This window comes from Uloborus diversus, unplaced genomic scaffold (genome assembly GCF_026930045.1).
Source record: "Uloborus diversus isolate 005 unplaced genomic scaffold, Udiv.v.3.1 scaffold_288, whole genome shotgun sequence".
Lineage (NCBI taxonomy): Eukaryota > Metazoa > Arthropoda > Arachnida > Araneae > Uloboridae > Uloborus > Uloborus diversus.
This window is the reverse complement of record NW_026558448.1, coordinates 113076-140379: the sequence shown is the minus strand read 5'-3', so window position 1 is coordinate 140379 and position 27304 is coordinate 113076. Positions and strand designations below refer to the sequence as shown.

Below are 27304 nucleotides of genomic sequence, written 5' to 3'. Positions count from 1 at the left end.
TAATTAAAATACATTAATGATTAAAAAAAAATACCACGAGGAAGCGATGCTTCAACGTGGAGCGATTTCCGAGGTGGGATAAGGGGGGCGGAAACCCCCGGCAGACCGGTTCGGAGAGGGTGAGTAAGGTTGCCGGTCAGAATTTCGAGGAGCAGAGCGGAGCAGGGTTGCCATCGGAAAATCGGTTATCGCCAAAACAGCTCGCGGAGGAGTTGAGTAGGGTTGCCGGTGGGAATCTGGAGGAGCAGGGTTGCAACTGAAAAATTGTTTATCGCCAAAATTTGGCGGCGTCGCCAAGAGTCTATCGAATCGAAATATTCCCTATTTTTTAGCCCAAAAATGGGGCTCTAACGAATCAAGTCGATCATACACAATCAAACGGTATGATTTTGCTCATTTCTTTTTACATGTTTTATTCTATGCAGTAATACAGTAAACATGTGTCACATGATTTGACATTTTTAAAATTGGAAATAAAAAATCCTAAACTGTTCGATAATTAATGATAATTCATTAGTGCTTTCCAAATACAGCCATCCTCATTTAAAACTTACAAATGCACTATTTTTTAATTGATACTTCAGCAAAAGGAAAAAAAAATACATTGTGATGTGAGAAGAATTTTAATACAAATGCATGTGATTTAAATCAAATTTAAGAATGTAAGTGGCATAGTAATATGCTATAAACAGATAATAGAAGGGAAAACAAACAATTTTTTTTTGTACGAGATAGCGAATCAAATAAAATCAAAATGAAAAAAAAAAAAAAAAAAACACACACACACACACACACACACACACACACAAATTGAACTATCCTCTGAATAGAGCCGCATTGTAACCCTGGATAAACAAATTTTGTGGAAATATAATAATGGATAAAACTATAACAGGTATTTAAAATGATGTTTAAGCTGAAGAGCACATATGCTGTAACTTATGCAATGAGATTAAGTTAAGTTACCCCAAAAATGCATACAAATACAAATGTGACAACCAGCAACAGGCTCTGGGACCAGCTAAGCTGGTCCTAGTCAGTTTATAAGTCCCCAATGAAGATTAATAGCCCTCTCATTTGGAGTATGCTGTTCAGTTTTGGTCTCCTTATCTTAAGAAAGATATTAATGTATTGGAAAGGGTTCAAAGGCGGGCTACAAGGCTAATAAATGGACTTTCTCATTTAGACTACGATTCCAGGCTTAGAATGCTAAAAATGTACAGTCTTGAGCAAAGAAGAAACCGAGGGGACATGATTCAGTTGTTTAATTTTATTAAAGTGAAAGATATTACGAGCCTAAAGTTTAGCACTGAAAACTAGACAAGAGGTCATTGTTTTAAGCTATTTAAATCTCAGGCTAACATGGATATTAGGAAAAATTATTATTTTAGCAGGGTAGTGGAATCTTGGAACAGCTTACCGGAAGAGGTGGTAATCATGGGCGGATTTATGGGGGGCAGAGGGGGGCAATGCCCCCCCAGTTTTGGGAGGACTTTATGTAGTAACAACACATCTTCCAAAAATTAAAAAAATATATATTTTTTCTTTTTTGAATATTTTAGAAGGGTATGGGTGGATTTATAAGGAGGGGGGCATAGGGGCAATGCCCCCCAGTTTTGGGAGGACTTTATATACATTGCTTGACAATTGCTAAGGAACAATTACATTTTTTGGAATAGTTAAAAATAGATAATGATTAAAGAATTAGAAGGAAATATATAGTTAGTAGGGAGGATGTGCCTTTATTATAAGTACAAAATAATACAGATATTACTACATCAATGAAGTAAAAGCTTAAAAATAAAAAAATAATCCTTCTTAAATGATTTTCATACAACCACAAAAAAAAAAATGATCTAGGTCAGAATGATGGAGACATGAGTTCCTTAATATGATGTATGATTACCAGGGACACTGATTCACAATTTTCATCTGTTTTCCATACTCCCTTCTAATTATTGAGGGGTGTTTGGCTGATGTTTTCCCACTCCTCTCTCAATGCGGATTTGAGCTCTTGTACTGTTCTGGGAGGTACGGTTCTTTGTGCAACACGTCTGCCAAGAGCCTCCCAGGCAAGTTCAATTGGATTTAAGTCAAGAAAGTAAGTAGGCCACTGCATATGGAGAATGTTTTCACTTTGCAGTGTGTCTGACACTTCAGTGCTCCAGTGTGGCCGTGTATTGCCGTCCGTAAAGAGAAAGTCTGGACCTACAGCACCCCTAAAAGGACGAACATAGTCCAGCATAACATCTCTGCAATACATTTGCGATGTATCGCTTTCTTATTCAAAAATGTGACGCGGTTTTCTGCCATTGTGCATGATGCCTGCCCTCACCATGACAGCTGGGACATACAGATCACGTTCGGAAACAAATTTTTGTTCATAACGTGTTCCACGTTCTCTCCACAGTAGTTGAAGACCAGAATCATTTGTCACACTGAAACGAGATTCGTCAGAGAACATCACTGCAGACCAATTTTGATGATTCCACCAACATGTTCCTTACACCAGCGTAATCTCTCTCGACAATGGCGTTGTTGAACTTGGATGCAACGTACGGGATTCCTTGCATACAAACCGACATTATTTACTCGCCGTGAGATGGTTCTTGCAGAAACATGCGTACTGGTAGCGGTTGCTAGATTTGCAGCTATCTGTCCAAGAGTGAAATTTCTGTTCCTTTTTGGCACAAGGACTACATAGCGATCCTCTGAAGGTGTGGTGCTCCTACCATGACCCCGGCATGCTTTTGCAAAACATTTCCACCTTCAGCAGCCTTCTTTAATCCGGAAATGACACTTTTTGATACATCCATTTCAGCAGCCACAGTGGAGACACTTTGGCCTGCTTCCATCCGTTCAACCGCTTCTCCACGATCGTAAATGCTCAAATAATGTCTTACTGACACTTTACTCTTAAGTATTTCAAGAACCAAACAGAATTTCAGAGAAAAACCTTTTTTAACATCCAGCACTATTTTTGTTAAAAACCAAACAGCGTGAATTTTCGTATGAATCTTGAACGTGTATATACTGTCTTTTATACAGATAACGAGTCTTTGTCTACCATGCCATCTGAACTTGAATTTATTTCCATTGGCCAGGTGGTTGAGGCACAAATTTTCATAAATCACTTGTTCCTTATCAATTGTCAAGCAGTGTAGCACCACATATCTTCCAAAATCTTAAAACAAAAAAAATCATGACTTTTTCTTTTTTGAATAGTTTAATGAAAATGAAGAGAAAAGCGAATGTCCTTTTCTGATGGGAGAAAAGAAAAGGAAAAAAAAAACGAACATTAAGTACAAATAAAACAGCTGTCACTGGGGTGCTAAAAACGTGTCTAAATTTACTATTTTGGACTGAAAACCATTTGGGCAAGTATATGAATGAAAATATAGGCTAAACGAGCTTTACATTAAGCTGCAACACTTATAATAATTGACGATTATTTTGACAAATTAGAACCTAAAGCAAAGGGGGAAAACTCCCCCCGCCTCCATTCTCGCTAACAGAACGATCTACTCGTTACGATTTGTGTCCACATTTCAAGTATATTTGTGCATAAAATTTATGCTCTTAGTAGATTAATTGGCCCTTTAAGAAATTCTAAAAAGCATTAGTTTTTTTTTACTTTTTTTTAAGGGAGAAAGAGAATAAATACTATCGCAAACTGAATAAATTTCAGTTATCTGAGTGTTGTGATTAAATGAATCTTTTTACTTGGAGTACAATTTTACTTACTTTATAAATACTGTTTAAAAAGTAAGGTTAGTCATAATCATCTAAGTCTAAGTGAGTCAGTCCTTGCCATTATTTAAATCTAAATAATTGAGTCATCAAAAGTTTCGGAAAATTTTGCTGAAATTTTATAAGTCTATAAAAACCCAACAAAGATTGGTAAAATCGTAAAAATTCGTTAACCGTAAAAACTGACGAATTTTCGTAAAAATTACAAAAAATCAAGCAAAAATTTGTAGGTAAGAGTGAATTACAAACAGGGCCAAATTTGCCTATAAGATAAACAAGTCATTGATTAGGGCCCCTGCTTTGAAGTGGGTCCCAAACTCCCCAAAAAAAAAAAAAAAAATTCATGATTTGTTCCTTAAAAAATAGAAATTGCTTGAAAAAACTAATTTCATTTTTAAGTGCTTGAAAACCTTGAATATTTCAAAATGTGTTTCTACAAGACTTAAATTTTAAAATGTCTAACAAATGGTAGAGAGGGAGGAATGCCAAAATATGTCAAATTCAGCTCTTTGCCACATCCTGTATTAAAAATGTAAAAATCATGGTTCTCACGTTTGTAACATTATTTGAAATAAATTTTTGTGACTCATATGTTTCATATCTTACTAGTTATTCAATCCCGAATGCAGTAATTTGGAAATTCTTTTGTATTGATTGCTTTTATCTTACTTCTTCTGCATATTGTCTATCTGTTTAGCACGGAAAAAATACACAATACACTACTTCTATTTCTTTTCGTTTTCTGCCCCACTTGCAACTGAAGAAAAGTTGCTGTCATGAGAAATCTATGGTTACATTTCTCTTTTAAATTTAAAATAGCTATTTCTCAAAGTTGACTGTAAAAATTTACAATCAAGTACTAAAATATCAGAGACTGAAAAGTACAAATGAAGTACGTTAAATAATTTTATTTATTTTATTTATTCAAGAGTCCTTGAAAATAATTAGATAAGACTGAAAATCCTAAGCAAAATGGGCTCCAATTACTTCTACTGCATATTGTTAATCTTTTTAGCCAGGAAAAAAAATGATACACTACCTCTATTCCTTTTCATTTTCTGCACTCTATTTATAGTTAAAAAAAGGTTATTGTAATGAGAAATCTATAGTTTATTTTGTCTTTCAAACTTAAAATCGCTGTTTCTTACAAAGTTTGAACTAAACTGTATAACTGTATAATCTAGTTATCAATTTCTATGTCTATCCAATTAACCTCTATAAGGTTTCAAAATGCAGAATTTTATATCCATTTTACAAAATTTTCTGCAGAGGAGAAACCCCCGGCCCACTAAAATTGGAGATATTCTATTTCCCACTTAAAAGGGAGCCCTGCATCACTCTCTTGATACCAGCTCCCTCTCTTAAGGTCAATTCAAAAAGGACAGCATGAAAACACACATTTATGAAAACGACGCACAAAAAAGTAAAGCATGGACTTATGCATCACAGGAAAAAGACAAAAACATGGGAGTGGGGGGGGGGGGGCATAAAAATGTTGCTAAAAAAATCCTGCCCCCCCCCCCAGGAACTCAGTCCTAAATCCGCCTATGGTGGTAATGAGCAAGGGAGTAGATAGTTTTAAGAGGCCATTGATCTTCACTGAGGATTTTAAATTGACTAGGACCAGCCTAGCTGGGCCCAGAGCCTGTTGCTGGTCGTCACTTTTGTATTTGTATTTAAAGCTATCCAACCCCTTGCTCATTACCAGGGCCGGCTCTAGTGGTTCTACCGCCCTAGGCGATATTGACAAGTACCCCTCTCCTCCCCATTGAATAATAGTAATTTTTAAAAAATGATATTTTAATAAAATAAAAATAGCAATAGTAAAATGGGATGGGGGGAGGTGGGGGGTTCACAATTAGGAATTAGAGAGTTTCTAGTTAAATTCCAAACTAGATTTTGCATATCCAAGCACTGGTGCACACTTTAAATTATATATTTATTAATATTAAAGTAGTGCATCTTTTGGCACTGAAACATATTAATATTTTCAAATGATTTTTAAATTGCGCAATTTGCTGCCTCTAAAAGTAAATTGAATTTCTAGTTCAATTTCGAACTATCTTTTGCATATTCAAGCACTGGTACACACTCTAAATTGTTATTATTATTTTAGCATGGAAGCACTGAATCTTATAGCGTTGAAACAGATATACATACCCTTAAAAACATTTCAATTTCGAAATTTGCTGCCCCTAAAATCTGCCGCCCTTGGCAGTCGCCAAGAGCCGGGCCTGCTCATTACTGCCTCTTCAGGTAAGCTGTTCCAAGTGCCCACAACCGTACTAAAGAAGTAATTTTCCCTTATTTCCGGGTTAGCGTGAGATCTGAATAGCTTAAAACAATGACCTCGAGTCCTGCTTTCCATGCAAAAATTTAACCCATTAACATCTTTTATTTTGATAAATTTAAACAACTGAATCATGTTCCCTCTGACTCTTCTTTGCTCCAGGATATACATATTAAGCCTATTAAGTCTGTTATCATAGTTTAAATCTGAAAGTCCCCTTACTAGTCTAGTAACCTTTCTTTGAACACTTTCCAATACAGAAATATCTTTCCTGGGATAAAGAGACCAAAACTGAACCTGTATAGGAGAGGGGAAAAAAATAATTAAACTAGTATGTTGTGGCCATCACGAAACTTTCTTCTATATTTTTCTTTTTTTTTTCTGATCCCTCAACATGCTTGATGAGGAAGCAATATTCCCAACAAAAACAAAATTTCACATGAAAAAACTTGACGACCATTCCAATGTCTGAATTATTGCAAAAGCAAAGCAAAAAGCGAAAAATGAAAGTTATTTTAAAAGCCTTGCTTAAATTAATTACAAATATTTTATTTATTAACAAACATAAGATGGCAACAGTTAAAAATTTTAAATCATTGAGATAATATTGCCGATCATTTCCATACAATTAAAATCACGAGAAATACGCAGACGACAATCTATTACGATTTATCTTTCTTATTGTTGCATTAATAAAGCTATTTTTATTCCCCCCCCCCAAAAAAAAATCAACACTTCTTGGAGCGATTGGCGTCCAAATTGAACCAAAGCCTGTTTACATATGGATTCACATATATTCCAAGTTTCAACCAGAACGCAGCATTACTTCTTGAGATAGGGCACTCACAATGGAAAAAAAGAACGGGTGATTGCGCTACCCCCTTTTTAGCTGTTGACACCAAAATAAAATCAGCTCCTATACCCACTAAGGGCTACGTGCCGATAAATTTTTCTTTCATTCCGTTCATTATTTCTTGAGATACAGCAGTCACAATTGACGACAGAAAACGTTCTATAGCTCAACCCCCATTTGAGTTATTGACATCAAAATTGAATCAGCAGCTGTTCCTGTTAATGGCAACATATGGACCAAATTTTGTTTGATTCCGCCAGTTACTTCCTGAGGAATAGCAAGCACGCATAACTCAAAAAACGTCCCATTGCTCCACTCCCCTTGGAGGGATTCGCGCCAAAAACCAATGGGCACAAGTTCACATAGCGGCACATGTGTGTACCAAATTTCGTTCGATTTCATGCGGTAGTTTTTGCTGTAGAGCGGCCACAAAAAACTGGTCACACGCAGACGTGACACACACACACACACATACATACACACACACACACACACAGACAGAGATTTTCCAAAAATAGTCGAAATGGACTCAACACACCTCCTTGTTCGAATCCTTCGAAATTCGCAAATTTGCACGAATCCAATACTTTTTTCTATATATTAGATATAGAAGAAAGTAAAAAGGAAATGGTCCGGTCACTGATACACACGCTAAAAGAATGTAGATCTAAAAATCAGTTACAACTAGTCGAGAGTTTTGTGGAACTTGGAATTTTTGATTTCATTGGAAGAGATAGCAAACAAAGGAATATATTTTGTTCTTGTTAAGTGAAAATCGGTGAATTTTTCTACATTTAGTTAATATAGTTGCAAAAAAATAAAATAAAAGAGTGGGAGATTGTGGATAAACTACAAAGTTGATAATCGAGATGTTTCTAAGATGTATGCTTTTTGAACTTCACACATTGCTTTTTAAACTTGTACTTTTAATCATTTTTAGGAATGATGTATGAAAATGCAGCAATGTTAATTCTTAAGCTTCCGCTATTCTATTATATATGAATGTGCAATGTCACATTTTTACAAGATCAGCCTTAAGATTGCCTGATTATTTTCATAAAATAAAGAACAAAAGTCTTGGATCAAAAGGTTGCCAGTAATAAAAAAAGTAGATGCTAAAATTTAAAAGAGTCTGGCCGCTGGTCTAACTAAAAATTTGAATTTTCAGGTTGAATCAGGAGCAAGACTTTTAGTATACAGTAAAGTGAGGATAAACCCTTGGGACAAAATAAACTTCAATTCCTCTAGTAAAACTTAAAATTTTCAAGAATTCCAGGAGATAGGTTAAAAAATTATTTAAATCAATGTTTTAAAATATGTCAAAAAAAAAAAAAAACATTTGACTGAGTTATGATTGAAATCACTGATTTAAATTTATGACACACTGAATCAAAGTTTCTGTTTTTTTCTGTTCAGCACAGCACAAGACATTACTATTTCTTCCGTACATGGTTTTTTTTTTCTTTTTTGCATTTCATTGCTCCTTATGATTTCTTTCTTTTCTTTTTTTTTTTTGAAGGCTTCACTCAAACTACAAGAGCAATTAAATTTTTGTTCTGGTTTTTCTACAATTAAATTCCTTTTATTCCTTCTCCAAATGTGGTGATGTCTTGTTAAATAATAAAAGAATATTTTACTTTGCTATGAAAAAAAAGTTATTGTTTTTTCTCTAAAAACAAGGGCAATTTCAACTATTATGTTACAGCCAATAAATTCACTGTGTATAACTTCGTTGTAAGGACGTGCCTGTTATAAAATTTCAAGTAATCATTTTTACACTAAAGTAATATTTAATTCAGATTTGTTATTTTCAGGCTTGTCAATCATGCTACACAGTTCCAAGAAAAATACTTATCCCTAAGTGCCTGGAAAAGATTGGTCTTTCGGCTTCTGGAGAAATACAGTTTATTTCCTTCTATATGGGAAGACTATGAATTTGATGACCATGGAGAATCTCCCGCTGCTGAAGTGATGCAATTTAAACAAAAAGAAGGGTATTTTGCCTGTAAGTAAACTGTATGAACATTACAGTTCTGAATAATTTAATTCAATTGCAGGGGATAAAAAGAAATTGTAAAAGAAAAATGTAAGATGTCAGGTACAAAGATACATTATCTCTTTATAGTAAATAAAAATAAGGTTTCAAAGAAATTCTGGGAGGAAGTCTGTGGCGGACTTGCGTCCAAGAGACTCCATAGCACCTACAGCCTTAAAATTTTGTACAAAGTTATCTCAAGTCCAGGTGGATTGCACCTGGGATTTTGTTTTTTTAAATTCGAATTAGTTTTTAGGTAATTAATTTTTTAAGCTCATATTTTGCATAAATTGTCTATTAAAGGGGTAAAAAATTACTTGCACATATTAATGTTATATATCGTTGGAAAGGGTAGAAGATTCCGCATTCTGTGCAACTTGTTTCAATATCCCAACTTTAATACGGCGGGAGTTATTTGCATTTTTATCTCGAACTTTTTCAGGCTTAGCTAAAATTTAGGCACTACTTTCTTCATTAACTCTATCAGTAAAAGCGAAAGAATTGTCCTACAGTTTTCTTTTTGACACCTCAGAAAAGAGTGGCTTTTTTTACTCCAGATCTAACTCAACCTATGGTCGAAAAAATAAACTTCTATCTCCATAGGAAAAAAGTTACAAGCTGTTAAAAATGAAGTACGAATAAGCTCATCGCCATAGTTACGTCTTTTCGATTCGCATGTTTCTTCTTTCTTATTCACAAACTTTAAGGGTTTCGATTTTAATGGAAAATCTTAGGCTCAACTCAATTCAAACCCCGAGCTAAAGAGCAAAATATATCACTAAAGACCACAAATATGAAAGCAACTTTTCAAACGTACAAAACTGCAGTTTTGCAATGCTCAGGAGCCCCTTAGCCCTTATGGCTCTACAAGTTGGTACAAGTTATTTTGAAACCCTGGGAAGGGGTGCTTTTTGTTCCAAAGGAGCTCATAATGCATTTTTAATCTTTTTTTCTAATTGGTGATTTAAATCTATGCAAATCAAATGAGATTGCGAAGCAATCTTCAGGGGTTGGTGAGCATTAACATGCAGGGGGCGGAGCCTCCAGTATATAATATAAAAACACGGGTGGATGGGGCCGGCGGGCAGCCCTGCATTTGCCTCCGTGGGCCCCCTCTGTTTGGGCCGCATGGAATTTTACAATTGAATAGAAAAATGTTATTCAAATATTTTCTTTTCTGTTTTTTATGTCTTTGCCTCTTTAAAAAAAATTTTCTCTATAATCCAGGAAATTTTTCAATGGCTTAAGAAAAGCGCTGCAGGAAAAATAATGCATACAAAATTTGAAGAATACTTTGTAAACTTGTACTGTGAGTAATAAGGTTGTTTTTCTGTGCTTCGGCAAATTCATCGGCCGAAAAGACAACTTATTTAGTTGCATAGCTGTCTATTGGGGATAATGAACACGTCAAGGCAGGGTCAACGACAAAAGCGTTCTACAACCTCCTCCCCCTTCCAGTTTCTCAGAAATGTAACCGTAACAGTTTTTATAAAAATTGAAAAATTTTAAAAGAAAATGCAATTTTTGAGTATTGTTTAGAAACATCCATGAGATTCTTTGTCATTCTAGAAAATTGCCCATCAAGGTATGACGGATGAAAATTGCTTCTACATTTAGACAAAGTAATTGCTGTTTGGTGATATTTTGATAGTTTAATTTAAACCATAACGCCAGTGAATTAACCCTAAACTCCAGTAGATAGCATTCATTGTTGACCACTTTTACGTTTCTTCATTCTCCTGAAACAACAGTCTTACCAGTAAAACAGTTAAGTTACCGGATCCAGTTCAGCTTTGTCAAAATAAAGTATTTTCCTGCATGTCAAACAGTTCCAATAAAAAATACTATCAATTAATTTACTGAATTTTTAGTGTTTCAACTACGAAATAAAGCTGTCATGCATGCTACGTTGCAAGTTTTATTGTTGGTGATGTCAGAGTGTTACTAGATCAGTTATTTTGGCTATTATACATATTAGGATTTTACCAAACTAAAGGCTGCTTAAATTTCGAACTTTTTTTTTTCGAAAAAAAAAATCAATGCATAGTAGAAATCCATGATAAGCTTCAATCTAATAAAAGATGATTAGATAAATAAGCATGATAGGTTCATAATGGCTGTGCATGGAAAACATAAATGAAAGTGTAACTGCACTTTTCTTTTACTGAGATGAGCTAATGGCATACACGGAATGTGGATAGGAGGAAGAGGGATGTTGGTGTAGGCAGGGGTGATTGTGGTCCGGTATTTTACTGAATTTCCGGACGTATTATGTTCTTTTTTCGTTATGCTTTTATCTCCCTACCTCCGCAATTTATTTTAAATTATATAATACTCATCAAATATACCTGCAAGAGCCTTAAGATGGACAACTATCCTTTAAGATGGACAAATGTCAAGATAATTTGTATAACACCAGCTCAAAAGTAACTTTGTAATCCATTAAAAATTTAATTAAATGTGCACACAATATTTTGACTCAGAACTATTTAAAACTATGGCAAAGGTGCACTTAAGTAATAGGGGCCAAAGATTCCCCCCCCCCTGTTCTCGCTTTGAAACTTTCAGGTATTTTTTGATGAACTCACAATCACCCCTGGGTGTAGGGTTTTACTCCTTCCATGAAGATATGCAGAGGAATCTTGTGATTCTTACGCTAAAAACCCATCCAATATTGTCTGCCTTTGACCACTAATATTTTCACTGAACAAGTTGATGCTTCTGTTGACCACAGTAGTGTTATGATGCCATTTCCCACCATTCTCTGTGTTATCCCCACTGGTAACACAGTTCTTTAATTTCTGCTGTGAAAATGCTTTTTCTACTTTTCTCCTCACCTGAAGAAAGTTCTTTAACCACGTTTTCTTGCTGCTCCCTGAACGGTTTTTTCAATTATCAGCTTATTCCTGTTGTCTTTGACCAACTCTTTTAAGTAATGCTGCCCGAATAGCAAAATGACGAGTTCAATTTTACATGAACAAGTTGGACGAATGACTAGTAGAGTACAAGTAGAGAGACGGACGAATGTATTTTAAATCCCTTTTTGAGTTTTGTACTGCATCAAATGATTTTTTCTTTCGACCTTTTAGGAATGACCCTTGAATGGAATATGATTCAGAGATCCCCAGATAAAGACTATATCGCATTTCCATTCAATTTGTTTTTATTTTCTTATTTTTTAAACTATCACTTTTGTTTAATTGTTATTGTATTTTCTATGTTCAGTTATCAGAATTTAAATGTTTTAATAATATTAAGTTTTGTCCAATAGTACATTGAGTTAGTGAAAAATTACGTTTGTCAATTTGTATATATATATATATATATATATATATATATATATATATATATATATATATATATATATATATATATATAATTATGTTTTTCCACACCAAAGAATAGGAATGTATTCAAAACTTTTATTTTGCTTAATTTTTATCTTTTGTACCTTTGATTTGATTTTAAAGCCTCTAATTTATTATTTAGTATCTCCAGAGCCTAGAACCGAAAGATCACCAGACATAAAGTTCCGTGTTGGGCAAGTTATCGTACATAAAGTTTGGAAATACAGAGGTGTCATTGTTGGATGGGACGAAACTGCTAAGGTACTTTTTCATTAGCATTGTGAATCATTTTCAAGTTTTAATTTGTTATAGTCCTGTATTCTTTGAATTGCTTTTACTGCTAAGGTTTTACTTCTTAAAATAATTCTATCATAAAAGTTTTTTAAAAAAAATATGAAAGTCTAAAAGGTAACTCATTGAAAAGAGAGGAAGAAGAATGTCCAGTCTACATCTACTTTTGATAAAAATAGTTTTGATGCATCAAACTTGTTTATGATGAAAGATAATATTATTGATTACAATAGTGCTTTGGAGATGAAAGTAGCCAATTTTTGTAGCTTAACAGAAAGCTGTTACTTATCCCCACACTTTGCTTCCGAGAAATCTCATGATTCCAAGCAAAGAGCTTACGTTAACTCAGAGACACGCTAATTGTGTAAAACTGTTGTAATATCCATTTTGCTTAGGTGAGATTGTGTTGGAAAATGAGTCCACTGTAGTAATTTTTCATAATTTCAAGGCTACCTGTGATTTAAATATCTTAAAACAGTGAGATTTGGTTCTGCCTTCCCTAACCTATTGTACAAAAATAATAAATATTTAATAATTTTAAGCTACCCATCCCATCTTACTTCCTTTTATTCCAGGCAGTGCATTTTAAGCCTTTTAAATCTTGAATCATAGTCTAAATCTCAAAGTCCTCTTACTGATCCAGTAGCCCTATTTTACACTCTTTCTAATAAGGTAAAACCTTTCTTAGATTAGGAAAACAAAACTGATAAGCATACTTTAACTGAAGCCTTACTAAACTCAGGGGTGGCCACCCCCTAACAGCAAGGGCTTACCCCCCCTCCCTAAATGTCACAACCACCCCCCCCCCCCCAAATAAGAATAATACCCCTCTAAAAATTTCAATGCCACAGTCTGCCATGGGCGGATTTACGGGGGGGGGGGGCAGAGGGGGGGGGCAATGCCCTCCCCTTAGTTTTGGGAGGACTTTATGTAGTAACAACACATCTTCCAAAAATTAAAATATATATATATATATATATATTTTTTTTTTTTTTTTTGAATATTTCAGAAGGGTATGGGTGGATTTATATGGGGCGGCATAGGGGGCAATGACCGCCAGTTTTGGGAAGACTTTATATAATAACAACATATCTTCCAAAATCTTAAAACAAAAAAATCATGACTTTCTCTTTTTCGAATAGTTTAATGAAAATGAAGAGAAAAGCGAATGTCCTTTTCTGATGGGAGAAAAGAAAAGGGGGAAAAAAACGAACATTAAATACAAATAAAACAGCTGTCACTGGGGTGCTAAAAACGTGTCTAAATTCACTATTTTTGACTGAAAACCATTTGGACAAGTATATGAATGAAAATATAGGCTAAATGAGCTTTACATTAAGCTGCAACACTTATAATAATTGACGATTATTTTGACAAATTAGAACCTAAAGCAAAGGGGTGAAAACTTCCCCCGCCCCCATTCTCGCTAACAGAACGATCTACTCGTTATGATTTGTGTCCACATTTCAAGTATATTTGTGCATAATATTTATGTTCTTAGTAAATTAATTGGCCCTTTAAGAAATTCTAAAAAGCATAGTTTTTTTTTCCTTCTATCTCTCTGTTTTAAGAGAGAGAGAGAATAAATATTATCGCAAACTGAATAAATTTCAGTTATCTGCCCAGCTAGCACACGAACATTCGGCCAACGTTAGCTTATTACGTTAGACTTATGTCGGCCTCTTACGTTAGAACATACGTTAAAGTGCACCGTCGGAAAACGGTTATCCAACGATTGGTTTCCAACGTTATCTCAACATTTTTCCAGCGCTGTTCCTACGTAAAATGCAACGGTGAACCAACCAATTCCTAACGTTATTCCAATGTAAATTACAACAGTTAAACAACACTTCTTAACATTATCCCAATATAAATTTCGACGCTTATCCAACAATTTTCCAACGTTAGCTGCAACGTTAGACTGATTATTTTCCGACGCTATTCTGATGAAAAATCAACATTTATTTCCAACAACTATTTCCCAATGTTATTGAAATTTAATATGCGCAACCTTAATAGTGTGCTACCTCAGATTGCTTTCCAGCCTATTTCATTTGAATTTTTTATTATTTTCCCTCATCAAATCAATATACTTTACCAAATATATATCAAATCATTATTATTTTACAAGCGTAGAAATAGAAATACTAATAAAAAAATATGCTGAAGCATGGAAATTTTATATGCTAAAATAAATTAAAATATAGTAGAGAAATAGTTGCATCATGTATAGTACCTATAATTTATGTGACTTTTTGCCCTTTGTGACATCATAACCTTTATTGCTACCTCTGATTGCTCTCAAACCTGTTTCATTTAAAGTTTTTACTATTTTCACTCATTACATCAATATATTGTTTCAAAGAGTAAAAATGCTAAAAAAAAAAAAAAATGCAATTTATCATTTCCCTATCATTTACAAACGTTTCAATAAAATATGAACAAAAATTAAGATATTTATAATTCTTACCTTTTATTTTTCTGAATAATTACTCGAAAATTATCTTCATAAGCATACATTAGTTTCTTTTTTCTTTTTCAGGAAATATTAATTACCAGCAAGGTTATTCTTAAGACAGAATAAAATCTTTGACTTTAAAATTCTGCCATGAAAAATAACCTAGCTTGTTTGAAGGTTCAATTTTGCTTTGACCTGAAATAAGAATAAAAATTTAAAAAAAAAAAAAAATCATACGCTTACACATTCAGTTAGTAAATCTTCATAACAATTAAAATGACGTAAGTTAAACTTGAATATCATGAAAAGTACTTATTTTATTGTTTTGTCGAACTATATTATACTCTCCCATTTCATTCAAAAGTTCATGTTCATTGATTTTTTTTTTCATTTTATTATTATGGAAGGAATTTTAATATATTTTATCCATCAACGAGAAAAGTTCATTCAAAGACACAATTTTATTTCTATGGTAAATTGCACGTGTAATTTGTATGACTAGCAAACTGTTTTTAAATATTGTGCGTTTAAAATTACCATCAAAGCTAAGCAAAGGAACAACACGAAATTCTGAAACAAATTCAAAGCATTCACAAAATTCTCTAGAAAACTAGTTAAAGCATCTATCAAAAAAAAAAAAACAGTTCGAATGCGCAAAAATTTTAAGAATTTCGATTCATCGGAGACCCCCCCCCCCCCCGTTAAAAAAAGAGAAAATTTATTGAAAGAAAGAAAAACAGTTGGAAAAATGAATTGATTTACTTTGGAAGACTTGAACTTGCGAGGATTGAACATTTGCAGTGAGCAAGTACGACACGTGTGAATGTGTATGTGACCCTGGAATGAAAAGAAAATGGCTATGTGCACTCCTCCCTCACCCCTTTCAAATCCTGGGTCTCAACAAGACTGCAGAGGCGGGGGGGGGGGCTTATGGGACGCATTTACGCACGCTTCGCAGAACGCGCAAATCAGCAACGAGCATGCAATGAATGGGCATAAATGTGAAACAGGTTTGAAGGTTAGAAATAAGTTGGGAATGCGTTTAGTCGGATATAGGTTGGTTTTAAACCATCCTCCGATGCTTTGAATGATCGAATGAGCGTATGAAAAAAACCAATATCTAACCAAAACATATTTCCAACCATTGCGATGCATTTTCAACCTTTCTCCAACGTAAATCCGATGGTTTGTGCTACCTGGGTGAGTGTTCTGATTAAATGAATCTTTTTACTTGGAGGGAGAGTACAATTTTACTTACTTTATAAATACTGTTTAAAATGTAAGGTTAGTCATAATCATCTAAGTCTAAATGAGTCAGTCCTTGCCATTATTGAAATCTAAATAATTGAGTCATCAAAAGTTTTGGAAAATTTTGCTGAAATTTTATTAAAGTCCATAAAAACCTGACAAAGATTGGTAAAATTGCAAAAATCCTTTAACCGTAAAAACTGACGGATTTTCGTAAAAATTACAAAAAATCAAGCAAAAATTTGCAGGTAAGAGTGAATTACAAACAGAGCCGAATTTGCCTATAAGATAAACAAGCTATTGCTTAGGGCCCCTGCTTTGAGGTGGGTCCCTAACTCTCAAAAAAAATTCATGATTTGTTCCTTAAAAAATAGAAATTGCTTGAAAAAACTAATTTCATTTTTAAGTGGTTGAAAACCTTGAATATTTCAAAACGTGTGACTACAAACCTTAAATTTTAAAATGTCTAACAAATGGTAGAGGGGGAGGATGCCAAAATATGTCAAATTCAGCTCCTTGCCACATCGTGAATAAAAAATGTAAAAATCATGGTTCTCACGTTTGTAACATTATTTGAAATAAATTTTTGTGACTCATATGTTTCATATCTTGCTAGTTATTCAATCCCGAATGTAGTAATTTGGAAATTCTTTTGTATTGATTGCTTTTATCTTACTTCTTCTGCATAATGTAGGGAATGTCAAGTGCTACACTTAGGTCATGGAAATAAGCGTATGAGATATCATTTACAGGGTTCAGTCATAAATCAGGCAGAAAATGTTATGGATCTGGGTATCTTAATAAATCAGGACTTCAAGTTCAGTCAACAGTGCAGTATTGCTAGTAACAAAGCCAACAGAATGCTTGGGTTTATCAATAGATCTATTTCTAACAAATCTAAGAAAGTTCTTCTGCCTTTATATAGGAGTTTAGTAAGACCTCATTTGGAGTACGCTGTTCAGTTTTGGTCGCCTTATCTGAAGAAAGATATTTTTGTATTGGAAAGGGTTCAAAGAAGGGTAACTAAATTAGTAAGGGGACTCTCAGATTTAGATTATGATACCAGACTTAATAGGCTTAACATGTATAGCCTGGAGCAAAGGAGAGTCAGAGGGGACATGATTCAGTTATTTAAATTTATCAAAATGAAAGATGTAAATGGATTAAATTTTTGTGGGGAAAGCAGGACAAGGGGTCATTGTTTTAAGCTATTTAAATCTCAGGCTAACTTGGAAATCAGGAAAAACTACTACTTTAGCAGGGTCGTGGGCACTTGGAATAGCTTACCGGAAGAGACGGTAATGAGCAAGGGGGTGGATAGCTTTAAGAGGGCCATTGATCTTCATTGGGGTCTAATTAATTGACTAGGACCAGCCTAGCTGGGCCCAGAGCCTGTTGCTGGTCGTCACATTTGTATTTGTATTTGTATATTGTCTATCTGCTTAGCACGGAAAAAAATACACAATACACTACTTCTATTTCTTTTCATTTTCTGCCCCATTTGCAACTGAAGAAAAATTGCTGTCATGAGAAATCACTGGTTACTTTTCTCTTTTAAATTTAAAACAGCTATTTCTCAAAGTTAGAACAGGATTGTAAAAATTTACAATCAAGTACTAAAATATCAGAGACTGGAAAGTACATATGAAGTGCATTAAATAATTTTATTTATTTTACTTATTCTAGAGTCCTTAAAAATAATTAGATACGACTTTGAAAATCCTAAGCAAAATGGGCTCTAATTACTTCTACTGCAGATTGTTAATCTTTTTAGCCAGGGGAAAAAAAATGATGCACTACCTCTATTCCTTTTCGTTTTCTGCACTCTACTTATAATTAAAAAAAGGTTGTTATAATGAGAAATCTATAGTTTATTTTTTCTTTCAAACTTAAAATGGCTATTTCTTACAAAGTTTGAACTAAACTGTACAAGTGTGTAATCTAGTTATCAATTTCTATGTCTATCCAATTAACCTCTAAAAGGTTTCAAAATGCAGAATTTTATATCCATTTTACAAAATTTCCTGCGGAGGAGAAACCCCCGGCCGCCTAAAATTGGAGATATTCTATTTCCCACTTAAAAGGGAGCCCTGCATTACTCCCTTGATACCGGCTCCCTCTCTTAAGGTCAATTTAAAAAGGACAGCATGAAAACACACATTAACGACACACAAAAAAGTAAAGCATGGACTTATGCATCACAGGAAAAGGACAAAAACATGAGAGTGGGAGGGGGGGGGGGGGCAATAAAAATGTTGCTAAAAAAAAATCCTGCCCCCCCCCCCAGGTACTCAGTCCTAAATCCGCCTATTGCAGTCTGCCCCATGAACCCCCCCCCCCAGGTGGGCACCCCTGCTAAATGTTACAATCTTTTTTTTTCTAGTCTAATATTACTTTTAATATTTATATGTAACACCAAGATCTTTCAACTGAATGGAAAAAATGTTCTTTCCTCTTTTAAGAGAACTGGTCCATAAGAACAGCATTTCCAATCAATTTTCCTCTTTATAATGTTGTATTTTTTGCAGGATCTTTTTCTCAAAATACTTCTGCACAATATCAATATGAAACATAATGATCCTGCTTATAGTTCTTTTCTTCTTCATTTGAGTTGAAAACTAATGTAGAATATTTGAAGTATTCTACTGCCATTTTTTTGGCCTATATAAGTCACAGATGGCATATTTTGGAATGTTGAGAAAAATATAGAATCCACGGATAATGGGCTGTGTCCTATTATTATGCAATATACCACATACCAATCGATTAGGGCTCGACCGATGGCATTTTTTGGCCGATGAGCCGATGCCGATGGCCGATGGCAAAAAAAAAAAAGTAAAAAAAAAATTAATTTGCCATCCAACAACATGGGAGATTATGTAATGTTCCGTTTTTGGGACCAGTGGCGTAGCTAGACCCGACTTTCGGGGGGGGTTACTTCTTTTATATCTGTCTCTCTCTCTCTCTACATATATATATATATATATATATATGTGTGTGTGTGTGTGTGTAATCGCTTGGAATTTTTTCCTTTTCTTCTTTTTTTTTTTCTTTCTCTTCTCTCTTCTTTTTCTCTTTTTTTTTTTGAGACTAACTTTTCGGGGGGGGGGGGGGTTTGTCCCCAAAACCCCCCCCCCCCTTAGCTACGCCCCTGTTTGGGACTTTAATTTAAAAAAAATTGCTGGGTCCCTAACGCCAACAAATATGATCCACAGTCGCGTGTTTTAGCGATTACAATTTCGAAAAAATTAACGAGAAGGAACCTCTGAACCTTTTCTGATAACACCATTGAAAAACGCTCTCTAGTAGAATTTCAAGTTTGAAAGTCTCCAAAGTAGAGCCCTAGTACAGTCTTTTCCTCTGACATCATTGAAGGTTGTCTACAATTACGTTTAAGACTTCAAAATCGAAATATTGGGCGGGAGATGTAAATCGATTCGAAAAATCGATCGAGGACAATCCTTCGAGTCATATTTTCACTAAAGTCAACATATATGGTATACAATCGCGTTTTTAAGACATTAATTTCGAAATATTTTCAGGGAAGGTATTCAAAACTTTTCTCCCCTTAACATTACCAAAGATCGCCTAAAAATTCGTTTTTAGAACAAGAATTCTGAAAAATTTCCGGGGGAGGATCCCCGAAACTCCTTCATTTCTACGTGCTCATCATCGAGTACTGACTGACCTTATTTCAAAATCAGAAATTTTATCACCTCATTCTCTCCACAAACAATTGATACAAGATAAAAAAAGAGATGGAAGCCTCGAAGCTAATTTCATATGTAGAAAAAAAATTAAAGTCCCCCCCCCCACCAATTACTTTAAGGGACCACTGCTTCTGCCCCTTACATACCAGACACTTCTCATAATGTATCCCAGCTCCCCCTACTTCTACAAAGTTCATACGCCTCTGTATGATCCTAAAAGTTCAAGGACAAGTTGTATAAAACCTTACCCTGAATAGTTCACATTACCGAAGTACATCTATCTACCAAATATTCACCTTGAACGACTATGCACTTCTGCCAACGTTCGTATAGCTTTTAGAAGAACTCCTGGAAGACATTTATCGCAACCTCCTGTAAGGCCTCTTGCGCTGCTGCTTTAATTTCATTGTGGGGAACAAGGCAACTTTCATGTTGAGGATGCACGGTCCGATTGATCAATACTCTGATATGACAAACAAATAACATAACGTTTCATCGGACTTAGCTCCGTGTGACTTTTACCAGTTTCCAGCAAAAAAACATTTGTATGGACGCCGCTTTCTTCCGTCAGGAGAAGATAAAGCTGCATCACAGAAGGTAGCAAAAAATGGCTTCCAGGAGTATTTCCAAAAGTTATATGAACACTGGCAGAAGTAGTACATAGTTTTTCAAGGTGACCTTTTGAAGGTGGATGTGCTTCATTAATGTGAACTATTCTGGGTAAGGTTTTATACAGCTTGTCCCCTGAACTTTTGGATCGTACTACGTACAATCTGTATAGGGTGTAGCTATGCTTCTCCTTTTTTGACTGCTGTATGATGAAAGACAAACAACAACAGACAAAAAAAAAAGAAAAGAAAAGAAAAAGAAAGGAAGAAAGACAGGAAGAAAAAAAGGAAGAAACACAAAGAGACTGTTTAATAACCAATTGATTTGCTTTTTAAATTGAACATATAACTAAGATTTCAGTAATATTGTAATAATGTATGGATTTAGTTGCACTAAACATTGTTAAAAAACATTAAATTATGTTGTTTAATCATTCAAAAAAAAATAAGAATAAAACTATTAAACCGTCAACCAATTACGCAATTAAAGTGAAAAGATTGCACGCAGACATTTTTTAGTCTTCAAATTAAACAAAAAAGGTTAAAATACTTCTGTGATAGAGAAATAGGGACCCCAAAATGTATTTCGACGGGCCCTAAACTTGTAGCTCCGCCGAAGCGATACAGAAAAGACTGCATTACTGTGATTCATATTACAAATATCGAAAAATTAAGAATTACCATCGGTTCAACGGGAATCTAACAAAATGAAACAAAATCGGTTCAGCCATCTCATATTTGTTTCCATGGTCTCCAATTCGGCAATATATCACCAAGTGATCGTCAGTCTGAGACGCTATATTAGTTTTCCGTTGAAATAAGTAATTAATAGCCACAAAAAATTATTAAATCGGCTTTTTAGAACACCCGATCGAAAACAAAAAGGGAAATGCACAACTGGAACGTACACACACCCCACATGCGAAAATTTAGTTTTCTACAGCTTACCATTTTTTAGTTATGACTTAGAGAGATACATACATACATTCAGCAGCAAGAAACAACGCAATAATTAACTTGTTTGGTATCTGAATGCAGTATTAAAAACTCTTTCAGGACTGACTAAAATAGAAATTCATACTGAAATTTAAGCAAACAATTGTATATGAAAACAATAACGCCCTTTACTTCGTATTAAAAAGTAAAACAACAAAGGTCCAAAACATCGGCCAGTTCCATCGGCTTTTTGATGTTTTTTAAGGTCGATGGGCCGATGTTTTCTGCAAGTTAGCATCGGCCGCCGATGCCGATGGCTAAATTGTTGAACCATCGGCGCCAATGCATCGGTCGAGTCCTACAATCAATATAATAAAAAATCATATTTGTCCTGAAAAAACTTGAACTTTTCGCTCAACATGTGTTATATTGTGAACTATTGAAAGTATGAAATATTGTGAACCGAAAGCTGATGCTTTATGACTGCTGCACTATTGCAAGAAAATGTTAAAATTATGCTTGACATGTTGTATTGATAGAACATAAAAATAAGGTAAAAGTAAAATTTTTTTGAAATATGAATCATTTGGAAACACGTTTTTTTTTTGTTTGTTTTAATACAGTGAATTATAAAGCTAATTATTATAGTACTCATACAAAAATGTTTGAAAATATCTCAAAGAATCAATTTTGATTTTTAAAGTTTTTAAATTATAACTTATTTTGTTTTCTTGCATGAAAAGACCACTCAAAATTTCCCACCATGTTGCAAAGAATTAATCCTGCATTCAAAAATGCAGTTTAATCTTCTTTTGCATGTTTAACATTTTTGCATAAGACAAGTATTTAAAGCATTATGAAACATGAGTAATATTGGAAACAATGTTCTTGAAAACTCAATCTTTAAAAAATTTGCCCTTAAAAAAAGTTTGTTGTGCAATATTAACTTTGTAATAGATTATAGAAACGTGATTCATATAAGCGGTGGCCACTGTAGTTATGTTTTACATTAAAATAAATTAAATTCTTCAACATAAAATGTAACTCCTGTATGGTAAAAATTAGAGTAAATAAAATTATGCATGATTTATCTTCATGTGAAAAGATTTTGTGTTGCTGTTTCATTTGTTTATTTTATCATTTTAGGCCCCAAAAGAGTGGCTAAAAGTAATGCATGGGGAAAAACACAAAGTAAGTCTTTTAGCTTATTCAATCACTTCTTGTTTTGCCTGTTCTTCTTGCCTTTAAAAACCAGAGTGGTATTAAGTTACCTTTTAGTTTAGAAAAATTTCAGTTAATGCCATTAACAACTTCTGGATAGTAAAATTATATACAATAAAGATATTATTACTACTATATTCCAGTAACATGCAGTCCGCTCACGCAAACCAAGCCTGCTTGGATTGACGCCGTAAAATGCGCTTCTTTGGCAGTCTTTTTTCCACTGGATAGAAGCTCGAGCGACATGGGTTGTCATTGCAACATCCTTTCATTCATGTTTTTGCTTAGATTAGGCTTGTTTAATTCTCGTGGTTTGCTGTTTACCAGATGGGAGAAAGGTGCCCAGGTGGATCTCAATCCAGCTATTCGCAAATTTTACTCATTTTGAGGAACAGAAAATGTATATCATATTCATATTTTGTCCTTAATGAGCAAACATTATTTTTGAAAATTTTTCTTTAGGAGCGCCCAAGCACTACTTGACTTGCTTGAGCAGACCGCACATGATGGCTAGATTCCCATAAAACCACACAGGTGGTATGGCAACATTATGCAATCAATGAAAATCAATCTCCTGACAGCTATAAGTCTCTGTATCTCAAAACAGTGTTACGTTTATTGGTAAGACTTACACCACTTTGGCTTTAAAGGGCTCCCGTTAGCGTTAATTTTAAGATATGTATTTCAAAATATTCACTCAAAATAATTTCAGCACTGGAAAGATATGCCAAATTATTCTATTTTGGTTGATACCCGAGATAAACTGATACCACAAATTGGATATGTTCCACAAGAAAACATAGAAGTTGTTACAAACATGAGGGTAAGTTTCCATTGTTTTGCATATAACCTTATTATTAAAATAAAAATTATGTAGCAGTTATAGAAAAAAATATTAAAATTAAATATGCTTTCTGATAATAAACAAAATCATTTAGAAAAATTACATGGATGCTTCACTTGCCAAATCAATTAACTCCATAAAAAAAAAAAGTCGAGAAAAGTGATGAAGAAGATGGTTTTATCCATAAGAGTGAATCGGCCCTCGTGTTACATTTTCTACCATTGCAGGATCAGAATTGTACCGAACCAAAAGTTTAATATAAATTCACATGCTAATTGATTAAGCACTATTAAAGCAGAAATGAAGATTTTTTTAACAAGTGGAGCTAATCGATTTGGCAAGTGAGGCATCCATACATTAAATGAGTTACACAAAAAGTACAAAAGATATTGTAGTCACTGCAGAATTTATTTGTAGAAAGCAATTTTCAGAAATTGTTAAGGACTCTGCAAAAATTGTTTGAGGAGTAACTTTTAACATGTAACTGCCTTCATAAGTAAGTTAAGATACTTTAAATTGAGAAGTATTTTTTTATAATTACATTATCTTTCCCTTTAACGTTGGTGCAAAGAGATCAAGCGAAAAAGACACAAGAGGAAGCTATAAAGGAAATTTAAATTTGTTTTAAAACAACTTTAGTTAAAGGGTACCAAAATAGCACAAAAAATGTAGAAAGAAATCGGTTTCATTTTAATAAATTAATAAAATTTTTACAAAATATCCTAACTTTCACGGGTCAAAAATATTGGATATATAAATACATATCAAAATATTCGGATATACATCAAAGTATTGGATATTTTCGAAAATATGATGATCTTTTCGAACCCTGATTAGGGGCCTCCACTTCTTCATTGCCCCGGTGCCTCCACACTTCCAAATCCGGCCCTGAATTAATTTGTCAGTTAAAAACAATGTCAGCAAAAATAAAGTAAAATTTTTACAACTTACATGTTTTAATATTTTATAAAAATTTTAAGCATGAAATTTTTTTTATAGATTATAATTTTCTGCTCTCATTTAAATGTTCATGTGTTCAAGCATGTGTATCAATATTTCGTATAAGATTACTAAATGAAAAGAATAAGAGAAAAAAAGTAATCTAAAGATTTTACTTTACATTACTAAGAGTGATGGACAAACAAAAGTTAAATTGTATCTATATAAACTCTCTAGGTCAGGAAATTCATAAATTAATGTAAAACCGAGAAATAATGACATTAGTGAGAGATTACTGTGGGCTGATTCCATTCCAAATTCTTAACACAATGAATTTCCTCTCATTAAGACATCTAAAGGAGGCTCCCTTGGGTTTTAGAATTTAATTTTAAGTTACGTTTTACTTTCTATTTCTAAAGGACTTAATTTTGTCAATAGCCAACAGAAAGTTTTATTTTGTTTCTTAAAAACGAAATTCAGCTGTCAAATGGCTACATTTTTCTATGATATTTATAATTATTTTCTAGTGCCAGATGGTGCACATAACGGCATATTTATAGACTGTCCTGCTTGAAATACAACAATATGTGTAGGATTTAAAGAGAGAAATAGAGGGAGAAAAACCTTATTTAGGCTACTTAATTTTGTGGTTTCATCTTATTCTATAAAAAGGAAAACTAGGATACAACGAATCAGATGTTATTTAAAGTGATTTTAATGAGTTACATGTATGTGACATAAAAAATTATTTCAGTAATGGAAAAAAATGTGATTATGGATGGATCAAAAATACAAACACAGGCTTACCCCTCATAATGTATAATATCAAGACAAATGAAGTTGTTATAAGATGCTTTCCATAGTCAAATTACAAAATCCTCATTAGAGACTATCCTATATCATGATGTCACTGTTTTTGAACATATTTGAGCCTCCTCCCAAAATGTCGCATTTCACCTTATTCCCTCGCCTTGTCACATATTATTTATATTGTTATAAAAATAGCTTTACTTTAACCAGAATATGATTTCACACTTCTTGTTAGCCCCTACCTCTCTCGTCATAAACTCACAGTTACATGAATCCTTCTCCCCCTCATGATGTGACTGTGACATTTGTAGATGACCCTTTAAAAGGATTATTGTGAATATCAGATTTGAAGGTTTCAGGTTGCTATATGTTTTAAATTTTAAAATTTTCTTGACAGCTTGCAAAATCTCTATTATTTATTATTATCATTGTAGAAATGATTCCCTACCATATACATGCAAAGCCCACAGAAAGACTTTTTCAATGCCTTATTTTATTATTAAAAAATGATTTTTCTTATTTTGAAATCGCTGTTATTCAAATCTAAAGGGAATTTCCTGTGTGATTGAAGTCAAAAAAGTAAAATTTGTTCTGCATCTGAAATTAGTTTTTATGGCATAATGGTTTGAAATATAGTGGACCCTCGTTTTACATGGATTTGACTAAACACAATTTAAGATTTTATGTATTGGTTTTGTTTTACTCAAATGAGTTTTGAATGTACGCATACAAAAAAAAAATTCCCTCCTTCAAAATCCTAACTCTTGAAATTGCAGATAACATATGCAATGAACTACATTTAATCATGCTAATACACAAGCTCGAGTCACTCGAAACATTCTTTGGGACTGGTTTTTAGAGCTTCTTCTTTCCAGAAGAAAACCAACTAGCAGGACCAGATTAAGGCATGGGCACATGGGGGCACAGGTCCAGGGCACCAAAGTTTGGGGGTAACCAAATCTGTATCAAAAGTTTGAAAAAAATGGAGTATGTGACATTATAGCAACATCAACCTTAAATCCAAATCCACAATATTTTATTATTGTAATATATTGTAAAAAGGAAGGGGGGGGGGGGCGAGGGGAACCAACCGAAGTTTGTGCCCAGTGTCCCAAAAGTCATTAATTGGGCCTTGGCAACAAGGATACCAACTCTGATGACATACAATCAAAAATTTCACACTTGACGTGGAAGTGACACAAGAAACCATGAATGCCTTAATGCTCTACAAAAAACTTCAAGGAAAAATTATTATTGATTGTCAACAGACTATCATAACCAGTTCTTCATGCATGTCAGACTTATGTATTTAAATAATTTCACATGAATTTTATTATATTTATTCTTCATTAGTTTTATTTTTTAATCTAACCCCTATTTTAAAACTACTATTAAGTCTTAATTTATGTGATTTTAATTTACTCAGAGCTTTCATGGAACGTAACCCATGTGTAAAAAGGGAGTCTACTGTTTTTTAAATACATTTCTGTTCTGAAGACATTATTTAAGATCTTTTAAGTTCCTTTTTTATCAGGTACTTCATCCTCTGCTTGATGATCATTTTGAAAATTTTGATGGAGCTCAATATATTCCAAGGCCATGGTTGAAAGCTCTCTATCCTCAAGACTGAATACAATGTTCCCTCGCAATGATATATGTAAATAACTTTGCAATCCCTTGATATCAACTCATAACTAAACATGAAATTGAGTTAAGTGATATTTACAAAAAATTATATTTATGATTAAAATATTTGTATTAAATTAAATTTAATCAAAAAATACTCTCTTTTTTTTCATCTTGGCAGCTTTTCTTACGATATATAGTAGTGTCTAGACTTGCGTGGGCGATGTACTACAAGACATTTCGCATAGTTCATTTGAGGAACATACACTATTATTTTAGACCCTTGTAAATACTCCTCAAACTAAGAAATAATTAAGTACCTTAGTATGTAGAAGTAA

At 33.7% G+C, this 27304-nt stretch overlaps 1 protein-coding gene across 1 annotated transcript; it reads left to right on the top strand.

Annotated features, from left to right (window-relative positions):
* The first annotated feature begins 328 nt into the window (after positions 1-328).
* On the top strand, positions 329-27079 carry LOC129233250 (F-box only protein 21-like). Its single transcript, XM_054867302.1, has 6 exons — positions 329-381; positions 8708-8898; positions 12418-12536; positions 22673-22717; positions 23460-23570; positions 26875-27079. The coding sequence occupies exons 2-6, from the start codon at positions 8865-8867 to the stop codon at positions 26968-26970; spliced, it is 405 nt and encodes a 134-aa protein (XP_054723277.1). The 5' UTR covers positions 329-381; positions 8708-8864; the 3' UTR covers positions 26971-27079.
* The last annotated feature ends 225 nt before the right edge of the window (positions 27080-27304 follow it).